A 14,611-nucleotide genomic window follows, 5' to 3' on the forward strand; every position below is an offset into this window, starting at 1 on the left:
AATGTATGCCGAACACACACAAACACACACACACACCCCCCACACGCACACACACACAAACACACACACACATATGACTGTAGCTGCATGTATAGAAGAGTCTGGTGAAGTGATATAGTCCCTCATGTTGTCAGTGTTAGAATACTAACTAATAGATATAATATATGGATTAAATGTCACTGCAGTTTGTGAACATAGTGATGCAGTGTAAGGATGATTTGATCAGATGGTTTTATGCCATCTTGCAAACAGTTATATAACTCTATATTAAATCACATCTAGAAATACATGGGCAGCCTTCCACAAAATTGAATAAAACATTGGATTTTCTTTTGGGACCAAGATATTAAAATATCCAAGAACTGCAGTAATGCGTACACTACACACATTTTTATTTCATTAAATTTCTCTATTTTATACTCATTTGTATTATTTCTATTCGGTATTATTCCCTTATCAACTTCTCAATTCACAAAGGGTTTTAGTGAATAATATAAAATAATGTAGCTCTCAGTGTCTCCAGTTTATACCGAACTCATTTTCTTCTTTTTATAGTAGTGAATATCATAGTGAATCTAATCTTACATTTTGGAAAGAGAGCAAATAAGCATTTTCCCCTAAACTTTGAACATTTATTTAAATTGTATCTAAGTTTGTATAACTTTTTTTGGAAACAGTAAAAATAATCACTTCGCTTAATGAGAGGCAGAAGCATGATTTTGAAAACATTTAGTCATTTTTCTTGATTGACTCATTCTTAGTAGTCAATTTTAGATGTGGAAACTAGCTTGTAGATGCGTGTGTGGAAAAAACATCATTATTTTGAGCTAAGTCGTACATTTCTTCAAGCAAGTAATTTTACAGAGTTTAATTTAACTCCTTTTATCTTTTGAAAATGAAGACATTTCTCTTTAATAGACTTATATGCCCTTATGCCATATTTCTCTTTGAATATAACCAAAATCATTTTTGAAGACACAGTGCGTCCCTCCTCCTCTGACAAGGTTCCCCAAGGCTGCTGCTGTAAATATAAATGTGTTCTGAGTAATTTTGCTCTTTAAATCCGGGTTTAAATGTAATTATTCAGCTTGCATGCCGCTAATGCAGCTGCAGCGTTGACCAAAAGCCAGTCGCTGATTTAAAAAAACAACAAAAAAAACACATGTGATCTCTCTGGAAAGGCGTGACGAGATCACACAGGCTATGTTGACTGGAATCCATGGGCTTAATGTTTGGGCTTGTTTTTATTTATTCATCGCTAGCTTCTTGTCTTCAAACTGTCAGCTGGACATGTTAGATCTCCACGAGCTCTTGATCACACTCAGGGGGCAGATGGGATGTGAAACGGAGAGAATGAAGGAATAATCAAATGGATCAAAAGATGCAGAAAGACGGAGAGCAAGCAGTACAGAGATGCACCCTGCATCATGGGGTTATCATCTCATACCCACTGGCTCACTGTCCTACTTTGCTGCTTGTGTGTTTGTGTGTGTGTGTGTGTGTGTGTGTGTGTGTGTGTGTGTGTGTGTGTGTGTGTGTGTGTGTGTGTGTGTGTGTGTGTGTGTGTGTGTGTGTGTGTGTGTGTGTGTGTCCGTGTGTGTGTGTCTTCGCAGTACATTATAGTAACCATTACTTACTTACAGTCAACACATGATCGAACTCGTGGTTGTGCGCAAATCACATGGTCACAATAACACACATACACACACATCAACGCACACACACACCCTCCTGTGCACAAGCTCTTTTGTACTTCTATTTTTATGAGGACCGACTTCAATTTCTTATATTTTGTGTGCAGCCTTTGATACAAATATGACGGACAAAAATAATTCCAACATTTCTCAGCTTAACAAATAACAATTCAACAGCAATTCAAACTACAACCTCCAAATTTCTACAAACATCTCTCCAAAGAATTTTCTACAAAGATAAATATTATGACCTCCTTTAAGGTTAAATGTTTTGCAGGGTTTTTGTAGTTCTGTAGTTCTATTTAACAACCTTTGCTCAGACAGGGGTACATTATGTATTTTATTGGGACTATAAGGAACATAAAGATTATTACTATTATTATTACTACTTTTACATAAGTGAAATTATCAGAGTACTTCTTCCACCCCTGGCTGATAATTTCTATAATTTCTATAATAACTGTGTGTGTGAGAGTGTGTGTGCTTCTGTTTGTGTGTGACTGCGTGCCGTAGCAAGGCCTCACACACACACACACACACACACACACACACACACACACACACACACACACACACACACACACACACACACACACACACACACACACACACACACACACATACTGCATGAATGTAGATCTGAGGTTAACTTTACATTGCACACATTCAGATCTACCGTCGCACATGAACACATTCTTACATATAAACACATACAAGAATGTACACACACACACACACACGCACGCACACACACACACACACACACACACACACACACACACACACACACACACACACACACACACACACCTCACACACACTCAGACTCCATATAGTGGAGTGAAGAGAAGGCAGCCTAACTGGTGTCTGATGCTTTATGGTGGAGTGGCGATGGTAGATATTTTTCCCATACAGAGGTTGAGAGGATACGGAGACACACACACTCAAAGCTCTTAATGATAAATGTATAGAATAGGACACTGCTGTCACATAGGAGAGTGTATAAGAGCTTTAAGGAGCAGCTATCAACCAGTTTGTTGGTTCAAATCCCCCTGGAGGATCGTCTTGACCCAACTGTATGACTTATTCTCTCAATTCCCCAAAATTACTGATGTCAAATTGCTCTTGAGCAAGGCACTTATAGATCATTTCCAATCTGAAGCAAACTCGCCTCAGTGAAAAATGTGTATCATTTTAAGTGCTTCTTGTAGGAGAGATGGTTTGTTTTGACCAACGCAGATGGTGTGCATTTAAAGGTGATATGTGTAATTTAAACATCAGCGTGGGGCAATTTTGAGATGACAACATAATTATAGTAAACAAATGAGACAATGACAGAATAGTCGGGCTCTACCAGCTCATATAAATATATATATTATTTAGACTACACTGCTGGGCCAGATTTCATTGGGAATTTGTCAAAAGGCTCAAAACCGTAAAAAGGGTGCTTTTCTCAGTTCAAATGAAAACACCCAGGATCCCGGAAAAGTTGGTTTCACTTTTTAAGATCCATGAAAAGTTATTGATGATATTAACATTTTATCAAATGACTCATGTTTAATTTAATTGCTAGTACTAAAAATCCCACTGCAATTCAACACCCCATTCTGAAACTCAAAGCTTGCAAAGGCTAACTGTAGCCTCCCTGCTAGCACAAAATGGCTAGTGAAAGAGTAAAACAAGCAGCTGGTTGAGAAAGTTAAACATCTACAAGCCAAACACGCCCATTTTCTATATTTGTTTTCTCAAAAATTGGTCGACCACACCAAGGCTAAAATAAACATGACTCTTGAAAGTATGTTTAATACTGTACAGTAATGTATTTCAAGTAATGCTGAAACAAATAGTAGATTAATACCTTAATTGTGTGACAAAATCATTTGGATAATATTGTAATTGTTGAGTTATTTATCAGGCATAAATGCAAAACATTCTCTGGATGCAGAGTCTCTAATGTTAGCTACTTTTCCCTCTATATTGTCTAAACAATAGGAAAATGATAAGCTCTGTGAACTTTTGATTGACATTCTCATAATTATTATTATTATTATTTAAGTCCCAAAAAACTCAAATCATCAGATTCATAATGAATATTATTAGAATATTATTGTTATATGTAAAATGTATCAAGCTGTATTGCTCTTGCATAACTATTATTTCGTAAACATTTCATTAAATCAACCTGTCTTATTTTAATCCTGCTCCCCTTACATAAAATCTCCATATTCTTTAATACATCAGGAGTCCAGAGACAGATCACTAATCACTTTAGCATTCATAGCACATTAATCTGCTCACACTCATCAATCATTTAGCTGTTGTGTTTGTGCTGAATACACACACAGTCAGTGTCGCTCCAGTCACTTAATCTTCCAGGATATTTGCTCGGATCTGTGCGTAATTACACGGAAATGTGTGCGCTGTGCAGTTCTACGAATATGACAGCATTTGTGCCAGCGCTTTATTAGAGTCCATATTGTACCGAAGGCTGTGCAAAGACCAGACATGCACACACAATCAATAAACAAGCTGTGATCATGTTTAAAGAGGGATGGCAAGAAAGGACAGTGAGGGACTAAAAGGTGAATGAAAAAAAAAGATTAATTTACTTTCACGTACCTTTGTCAGCTCATTCCTCTTATTATAGTCCATGTGAAAAATCCTGGACCAACTGGGAGACCTTTATGTGTGTGTGTGGTTGTTAGAGCGGTTTGCTTTCCCAGCCGGCAGGATGCCTGTGGCCCCAGAGGAGAGACGTGGGTCACACTCAGCTAATTAAACGGACTCGAGCTAATGCTAAAAGCTCTCCACTGGGAGCTGCACATCTGAGCTATTCCCTGCTATTCTGCCACCTGCATTAAAAGAAGATTTGTATGTAGCTTTTTGATGATCTCAATAAATCATGAAGGTCATTCACCTTATTAGCTGTGAGCCGAGAAAGATGGCGAGCTTTCATAGATCTCTGCACTGCATTATAAATTGCATGCCACTATAGATTTGGAGGGAAAAACAGCTTTTATACTTTATAACAGATAAAATACAGAAGGTTGATTTACTTCTAGTTCAAATTGTGCTCACAATAACGAACAAAAACGAAAGGCAGGGGTTTAGAAAACTACTGGATCCCCCTCGACAGTATTCAAACAGCAACAAACAGTCACATGACACAGGAATAGAAACCAGACTGAAAAGGAATGAATTGAATCGAAAGAGAGTCAAACCGCAGCATTCTTTGGGGAAATATTAACTCTTATTTTTTAAATCAAAATCAGACCGTTCTAAGCCAATGGAACGAACTAAATATATTACACATGAGTGCCTCCACTCCCATTGTTTTAAATGACCGGCTGAGAGACTGTTTAGATGTGTGTGTGTGTGTGTGTGTGTGTGTGTAAAGCACAGACACACACACACACACACACACACACACACACACACACACACACACACACACACACACACACACACACACACACACACACACACACACACACACACACTGCAGCATGAACCATGTTGTAGCCTTTAGGTGGACATTATATAAGTTAATATCACTGAAATTGTCTCAAAGTGTGTCAGTACATGAGTGGACACCTAATGAATCTTTCAAAAAAAATTGTTTAATATTGATAAATAAACAAGAGGTTGAAACTTAGTATATGATATGGTTGAGATAGTCAATGTGCTGAATTGTGGCCAGAATGTAAAAAGGACAGTCGGCTGTAGTGTCTATAATGTAAATTCCTGGATATTTGAATGTTCATTTATAGTGGTGCAAGTGATATTTGTTTGCTGTGTACTGACGTAGCATATCATTTCATATGTTAAAGCTACATTTCAGTGAAATAATCAAAAACTGCTTTAATACAAATAAAAAAGTGTTATATTTATGCAATTTTTAAGATTTCTGGATTACTATTATAAAATGTTATTGCTTAATTAATGTTACTTTGTTAAACAGACCAGACAAACTGAAACGTACACTGTAGATTTACCACCGCCTGAAAAAGGAACTGCTTGTTTCTTCTCTGCTCCAGTCGACCAACACCTGTCTGATCTCGCATCCATCTCTCTCCGGACCACACGCTCGCTACGCACACACTAAACTTTCACACGTCAAAAAAATAAATTCTCACTTCCCCGCTTTGCTGCAGTCAAGCCAAACAGAGGCTTGATCAACAGATGAAAAGCCAAAATGTATCAGAAGACAGTGGGAATGCAGAATCAAGAGCTGAACAGTGGAGTTATCCTTTTAAGAGTTGCAGTTAAAAGTTTGTTTTGGGTTGTGGGGGCAAAAAAGGAGTTTTGGATGTTTACTTCTTTTATTTTCTATTATCGTGTGCTTTTTTTCCCCTCTCTGCTCTTCATGTGTCATCTTCTCTGCCCTTCTCAGCTTTTTGTTATCTGAGGTTGTGAGTTTACATCTCTCTGTGAATGTGTGAAGCCACCAAAATAATGAAAAAAAGAAGTAAAAACAAAGGCTACAAAATACATGTGCGTTGCTCCATGCACAGCATCGTTAACTCTGGGCTGCTGCTATCAGAGGAGAAGTTGCACCAACAACTGAAAGTAAAAATTAAAACCATTATGATAATTACCTTTCAGTCCCCTGCTCATGATAAATTACTAAATTAGTCAGCCAGGGATTCAAGAGATCTAATGGAAAAAGCGACATTTTGGAATAAACAACAAGCATCAACACGCATTATGTTTTTTTTTTAGCATTGCTCTTAACGTTTGCAGAGTAAATTCTGCTTCTCTGAAACTTTCATTCATCAAAAGTGACGAATCCCCCGTTTCCCAACCATATCTGCTCTTTTAATCATGATCATTTTATGATAATTGATTATCCTGTTATTCATAATTTAGCACACAATTTCAAAGTTCCACACAGAAAAGAGCACTTTCCAAAGCTTGCAAGCAAACTAAAGCTGCAAAGCACATCTCACCTCGTCTTAGGTGAGTAATTACGCTTTCTAGCTAATTGAGGTGTCATTTATTAGCGCCCAAGCACCAACACACACACACACACACACACACACACACACACACACACACACACACACGTTTGTGAAGTGTTAAATGGCATGTTTTCCCCCAGGGATGATGTTACAGCGGGGAAAATGTCTGTGGTTTAGTCAGGCATGAAAGACCTGCCTGTGTGTGCGTAATTGTGTGTGCATCTGTGTGTCTGTGCTCATTAATCCCCTTCCAATCGGCCATGACATGTTCATTAGCCTGCTGCCCGTTTGCATTGTTAACGCTAAGCCTCAGACGGAGCTACAGTATGAGTGTATGTCCTGCTGTTTATGTCAATATGTGTGTGTGTGTGTGTGTGTGTGTGTGTGTGCGTGTGTGTGTGTTTATGTGCATGTGCGAGCTCTTAATAAGCACGAGTCCAGAGAGAAGACGCAGTTAGTTGTTAGAAAGAAGACAAGGCAGAGATAAGAGCTGGAATAAAACGAAGCTTAAAGGGTGAACAGAAGAAGAACACCACAGAGTCACATTACTGCAGTTCCATCATTCTGGGTTCATTTTCTGTTTCATCTCATTTATTTTTTTCCGTTTTTCAGCTTTAGGCAAAGTAAACACTCCAGGTTCTCTCTGTGCTTTAATATCACTATTATTGACTTAATGTCATCAACACTTAGTAACAACGAGGTGACAAAAACAAGGATTTGGCATTGTTTTTGTTTTTATCTTAATCGAAAAAATTATTGAAGAAAACACATTTTTGACTGCAAGCCTGTGTAATGTTCCCGCCCTCTTCCCAGTCGAGGTGATTCTCTGTTGGGCTCATACATCACGGTGTTATTCCCCGGGCTGTTGTGATCTTGATTGGTTGATGCATTGGTCCTTTAAACTTCCCCGGTCTCTGCGGGACGCTGCTGCTATGGTGTTATTCCCCACGGACCAGCTCTCCACAATAAAAAAAATAAATAAAATGAAAAGTGGGATCTTAGTGCTCCACTGCATTCTGGTCTGTTGGAGCTGCTGTGTTTTTTCTGTGGCTCTATTATACTGTATTTCTCCATGTATCGTGATTAAAAAATGAAAAAAAAATGTCCTTAATCACTCTTTTGCAACAGTTAGATGAGTAGATTGATACCACTCTCGTATCTTTACCCTAACATGAAGCAATGGCCAGCACCTAATTAGCTTAGCTTAGCATAAAGACTAGAAGCAGGGTGAAATAGCTAGCCTGGCTCCATCCATGGTATCAAATACACCTACCAACGCCTCTAAAGCTTACTATTCTTTGCAGGAAGCAGTGACTGTGACTTAACCTTACTGTCCTTGTTTCCTCCCTTCATTCCTTCCTGCCCAACCTCCCTCAACTCCTTCTTTAAATTCCTACCTCTTACCACCATACATTTCTCTTGTTCTTTGTCCCCTTCACTTTTCTTTCTTGTTGTGTTTTTCATTTTAACTCATTGTCTTTCCACCCGTTGTTTTTCATCCCTCCCTGTCCAAGTCTCTTTTTCGTTTTCATGCCCTTCTCTTGTTCAGCCTATTTCCCTGCACGTGTTTTGCTTTTGTTTTTTCATCTCAGCTCAGTTTAGTCGCTCTGCAGACTCTTCAAAGCTTGATTTGAGTGCACCTTGCAGGGAAAGGAGCGTCGTCTCCTCCTCTGCTGTCGTTTACTCTCGTGACCTCTCCCCCGTCACTTTCTCTCACTCTCAAGGTTCAGTCATTGTGCCTTTAGTGACATGTGAGACAGTGAAGGTCTCATGAAGGTCGTCCTGTCATCTCTCCTAACATTGCGGCAGGTTATTTTGCCTTTAAGGTCCACCGTATGGATTCACTTTGCCTGCAATCTCTGACTGGCACTCACAAACGTACACACACACACACACACACACACACACACCAGCGGGGTTTTGACTGGTGGAGCTGTTTGTGAGGCGAAGCAGCAGGTTGTTGAGAGCTGCAAATGCCTCATTATGTAAGATGTGTTTACCAGATGCCAGTCTACAGTTTCAGTTTTCCTCTGCCTCGCTTTCTCTCCCACTCTGTCTCTCTCTCTCTCTCCGTTTTTCATACGTTCATTACAATTTTAAATCATATAGACTGTGTTGACATCTATATATGTATTGACATCACACACATGTTAAGGTGTCAGAATGAATTAGTCTGTATTTATGAGTCTAGTACATTTTAAAAAACGTCATGCGTAAAACATATATAACAAACAGTCTTTCTTTATAAGCCAAGAATGACAAGGCAGTTATTACAATATGATTAAATTGGCAATATTTCATTTGAATGTCACAGAGCATGTGCGTGAAATGTAAAAAAGAGATAACATCATAATTCTTTACAGTAAGGCATTTTTACGCTTAATTTGTTGTATTTCAGAGGGGAAGCCAAAATTCGTATTTGTTTTAATGTTTACAATAAAAATAAGTCACATAAAAGGAAGAGCGAAGAATAAAAGACAGAATATTTTAGTTAAGTTTATATGTAAGCTCTCCAAAAAACATAAGAAAAATGTAATCTCTCTAACTGTTCTACCTGCTGTTCTTCCTGCCTCGTCTCCAGCCCAAGCAGCGCACCTCCCTGTCTTCCTCCCTGGATGTCCAGAGGCCGGTCAACCACAGCTGTGAGCCCAGCGAGGTGAGCTCGTCTCTGGGCTACGCCAGCTTCAGCACCAGCCCACCTGCCAGCCCTCCGCTCAGCCCCAACCAGGAGGACTCTGCGGGCTCCAACGACGACTGTCAGCTCACGGGTAAGACTCATGAGGCGGGCAGCGGGTCGGTGGAGCGATTAATAAAGCTGTCTCTCTCAACTAGAAGTGAGAGTGTGCGTCGGCCCTGCTGAATTACACTCTAACCTCTCATCTCCCTGTGGAGGAGGATCAGAAACACAAATACCTCCTCAATATGAAAAGGCTTGATATCAGGTCTCTTGACTGCAAAGCAATTAAATCAGACTTTATGATTGTTGTCATTCAAGGAAGAGGAGATACATGTTATATATTCTAGATCCATGGGATATAGTTTTATTGTGTTTCTTAAAATAGCCATTTTCTCTATTGAGTGTCTATGGAAGGGAGTGCAACGTATTAAGAAATAAGTAAATCTAACATGGAAAAATCTGTGAAGAATACTCAAAAATCTCAGATCTATCATGTACATAAGCCAGCTGGTGACCCATTCAGTTATGGCATCAATAATGCATAAAGCACACATTCACTCTGAAGGTCAATATACTGAATGTCTGTATGCCTTGTGGTGCATTCAATTCTTCACATTTTTGTTAACTATTATAACGCCTGTAACGCTTTTGCTGATTGAAACCCGCTCTCTCTGTTGCCTCAGTGAATGTGTCGTTTTAAAACTCTTTTCTTCTTGCCCTGGGTCCCCCGAAATTAAAATCATATTTCTGCTCCTGTCATATGTGAGAGCTGAGCCAAGAGGCAAACACCTTAAACTCTAACAACCTTGAAAGCATTTTTGTCTAAGGGGAATCAAAGCTGTGATGTAGAATATGCTGAAAGTGAACAGAAATACAGTTCCTGAAATAATTTGGAAGTTTTTGTAAATGTAGCAAACATTTTGTTGTGATTTCAGCCTACAGCACTATGTGAACAATCACTAAGAATAACTCTACACAGGATTTTGACCTTTAGATAAAGTCATGTGGTGTTCGATAAATGACTTATTAATGATGGCCTTACTAGTGGGTTTTCTAGGTTGTAGAAGGCAAACTGAAGTTAATACCAAAATGTGGTGCTAGAAGTGACGTAGTCCCTACTGGGGCTAGTTAAACTACTGTAGCTGGCATGCTAACTGCTAGCCAGGAACATAGAAATGCTAGTCACAATAGCGCTTGGAGCTAGCTGCCTTGCCTTGATTAATTGTCTGTTAATTCATCGATAGCAGAAACCGCATTGAAAAACATAGTCATATTAGTATTAAATACACAATGTAGTTATTTTTCAAGGAATATGGGACTTTTCAAAGATTTTTTCTGTGTGTTTTACTGGAAATTAGGATGCAAATGAGCGCTTTTCTTTCAGCAGAAAAACTCTGGTCTGACAGAAAAATCTGTCAGACCAGATGAAACACCGTTACTTTCATCTAATGACTTCCCTCGCTGAGTTTGGAAGTTTCTCCCCCAAAAGGAATATTCCATGTATTATCGAGGTGTTTTCTCATAAGAACCTTAAAATGAGGGCAGAGAGGGCCTCTTAAATCTGAGTGATTATTCAATATACTAATATATCGTCTTTCAATGGAATCATATCGTAATGACATTGTGAATTGAGATGTCGTGATATACAATTATGTCTCCTAAAGTCATAATAACACATAAGCACATACTTATTGAAATTTTTAAAAAATATATATTATTTTATTATTGAATATGATTACTTTTATTTAAGTAAATAATAAGTATTTAATTCACACAAGAGTATTAAAAAAACGTGGTCAATTCACATGGACTATTTATTTATTGTGATCACAATATATATATCGTTATCAAAATGAAAATACCTATATCTTGATAGAAGATTTTGGCTATCGCTCAGCCCTATTGCATATTTCAGTTCTTTGACAATATAATGATTATATATATATATATATATATATATATTAAATCATGAACCCAAAAATAATATTTTTTTGTGAAAATAATTTTCTGACATTTGACCATAAATGGAAAGATATTTTCTTCTGATGTAGTACTGAGGTTTTTACACCATGTATGGGCAGGTAGTAGTACTAGAGCGAAGAGCATGTAGCAGTTTTCCACTTCACTCATCTTGAGGACCCTTCGTTGTACCTATGCCCCACTGGTTTACTCCTTAGACCCTCATTTCCTTTGTGTCATTTCCTAGTCACTTGCCTCATCCGTTACCATAGCAATGAGATTCTTTGTTGTCATGGCGAAGTGGTGGCCTTGGCGATAGTAAGCCGGTGACGTGGCCGTGCATTCTTCCCCCTCTCACCTGGTTTCAGTCCAAATGTCCCTCACACCCGCTGCTATCAGGCACCAACAGAAGAGGCATGACAGGGAAGTGGACCAGGCGGGAGGCAAATTGTGTGTGTGTGTGTGTGTGTGTGTGTGTGTGTGTGTGTGTGTGTGTGTGTGTGTGTGTGTGTGTGTGTGTGTGTGTGTGTGTGTGTGTGTGTGTGTGTGTGTGTGTGTGTGTGGCTTTCATCCAGGAGCAGTTCAGAGCCACAGCTAGACTTTGATCTGTGTAGTGCCCCAACTGAAAAACACATTCATTATCAATCTACAGGTGCACACACACACACACACACACACACACACACACACACACACACACACACACACACACACGCCTCCACACAAACACACACACAGATGTAAAAGTGAATGAGACATCTTTATCTACTATTCTCATTGAAGCGTTGCCATGGCATTTATGTAACAGGAGTGTGTTATTTCCCTCTCAGACCTTCATAATGAGTCTCGGGCCTTTCCCTGATGTCACGCTGATGTCTTCTGAGGACAAACACTAAGGAGCAGTTATTGATCTCACTTTTGAAAAGCCCTCATTTTTACTTTCAACACGTCAGCTTAATGTGCTGTACATCAAAGCACATTTTGGGAATGTGAAACTGTGGGTACATTGGAATGAATTACATGACTAAGCTCTATTCACCCAGGTCTAGTTTTACTGAGGGATCTCTAATAAATTGTAACAATTGCGGAGGTCGTGTGTGATCTTAATACGATGTAAATCTGCCATTTCCGTAATTTACAAAGTAAAAAGTTCACCGCAAGTTACCTACCATATTTCGCCAAACACAGAGGTCATGTGATAATATTAGTCCCGTGCAAATTTCTAGGTGATTTAAGGTTGTTTTTGCAAGTTTTTTTGTTTTTGTTTTAGAATTATAAATGAGCATTTTTTGTGAAAATTCAGGAGGATTTTTTTAAATGTTATACAATCGGATCTTACGCAGAACCTTGATATCATACCTGACTTCTGTGCTGCATCAAATGCAGACGTGTCCATATAGCATTGACAATGTATGCTTTATGTCCTAATTATTACCGGCAGTTTACACACAGCAACTGTTACGCACAATTTGTGGTTTCATTTAAATTAACACATAAAAATCAAACATTTTTTAGTGGACAACACATATTAAGAAAAGGTTTATTAACAGGAGCCAGATTTATATTGTCAGCATTTGAATTAATGACATTTAAATATTAATTGCAGCACCAGCTGCCAGGAAACGTATCTGTATTTCTGTATTATTTTAACACTGGTCGTGAGTAGTGATCAGCAATTCATTTCGATTGCAAAAAGGTTGGAGAGCTTAACACATAATTCAGTGAGCTCCCAGATACATTCAACTTGTTGACTCTGCATTAATTGTAAAACCAGATGCTGGTTATATTTAGAATTGTTGGTTGAACGCATGAAATGTGACCAGCCCTACCTGACAGTAAAGTTTGACAATTATTCATTTACTTAATTTTGGAATCTGCTTCAAATGAACCCGAACGCTCTACTTGTATATCATTATTTGCAACATTCAAAAACTTCCCGTAATATTGTCTTGGGGAAAATATCACTGTTGAAGCAAACATACTGAACTTGACGCACCGGAGGGAATATTTTCTCCTCTCATCTTCTCTGTTGATTTGAGTAGAAATCAGATTGAATCTCCATCGAATACTTACTTTCAACAGTTTTGCCAAAGCAGGTAAAAAGTACACTTATAGCAAGAAATGATAAAGCACTTATAATGATATGCGTACTTCTGTTTGTTTCTCTCACTCTGACTTCCTCTATATGTCTCTTCCTCACTCTCCTCACCTGAAGCCACATAACCAGGAATAGATTGGCACCCATTTATTTTTCCATTTAATGTTTTCTCTATTTACCAACCGCCTCCTCCTCCTCCTTCTTCTTCTTCTGCTACTCTGCTTATCTCTCCTGCTCTCTCTACTTATTAGCTTTATAAGGCCCATTGTGGGGTTGTCATGGTAACAAGTGGCTTACAGAGAGAGAGAGAGAGAGACAGAGGATGAGAGAAAGAGGGAGTATATATGTATGTGGGTACAGAAGGCAAAGAGTAACAGAATTCAAAGGATGCCAGTGGAAAAAGAGAGTGGGTGAGGGAGAGAGAGAGAATGAGAGTCTAACGTTCCAGGGGGAGTGCGAGATGGGGGGTGGTGATGATGAACAAAAATCTGAAAAATGGAGAGAATGAAATGTGAGATTTCAGGGGGTTGGATAGAGAAATGAGGACAAGAAAGTGAAGGGAACACTTTTTTTTTTTGCCAGCACACCATAAAAGGTCTTTCCTTCCTTCCCGTCAACATTTGTCTCTCTTCTTCTTATTCCTCTCATTTTCTTCCTAAAAAGTCCTGAACTGCTCTTCGACACCAACCCAACATTTATACAGTAAATCGTCCGGCCCTGCAGCAGAGTTTGCAGGTGTCATCCACCTGCGTGGGCAGTTGGATAAAAAGGAGGCCTATTTATAACCCGAGCCATCACTGGTGCTGCTGCTGCTGCTGCTTCGGTGCTGTGGTTTACGTAATGTTGGACATTGCTGAAGGAAATATTCCCTCAGTGCCCTCGGTGCAGAGTGCCAAGTTAAATGCGGTGTTAATGTTAAAGCAGTGCAACTGCAGATGTGGTTCTCCTCCATGAGTTATGCAGTGCACCCTGAGACAAGACGGGAACAAACTGCAGGTGTGTATTTACCCAACTGGAAGCTTTTAAGTTTCTGGAACAAGTCACATATTCTTCTCTTAATGTCTTATTCTTATGTTTTTTCTAAAGATAACATTTAAAGCTGCACTAATCATTATTTTAAATAACCAACGGATAGGTTGACTACATGTTATGTGACAGCGCTTGCTCCTGCGATTAACGCAAAATAGCTTTTACGTACTTTAGGCTCTTTGTTTTGGTTTTA

The 14,611-nt window shown here is 38.9% G+C and overlaps 1 protein-coding gene across 1 annotated transcript in view; it reads left to right on the plus strand.

The window, feature by feature from the left end:
• The window catches only part of anks1b (ankyrin repeat and sterile alpha motif domain containing 1B), a 202,142-nt gene that overhangs the window by 117,615 nt on the left and 69,916 nt on the right, over positions 1-14,611 (plus strand). The window contains exon 13 of the mRNA XM_054624412.1: positions 9,237-9,423. Within this exon, the coding sequence (XP_054480387.1) occupies positions 9,237-9,423 (187 nt within the window). The remainder of the gene's footprint in view (positions 1-9,236; positions 9,424-14,611) is intronic.

This window comes from Anoplopoma fimbria, chromosome 23 (genome assembly GCF_027596085.1).
Source record: "Anoplopoma fimbria isolate UVic2021 breed Golden Eagle Sablefish chromosome 23, Afim_UVic_2022, whole genome shotgun sequence".
Classification (NCBI taxonomy): domain Eukaryota; kingdom Metazoa; phylum Chordata; class Actinopteri; order Perciformes; family Anoplopomatidae; genus Anoplopoma; species Anoplopoma fimbria.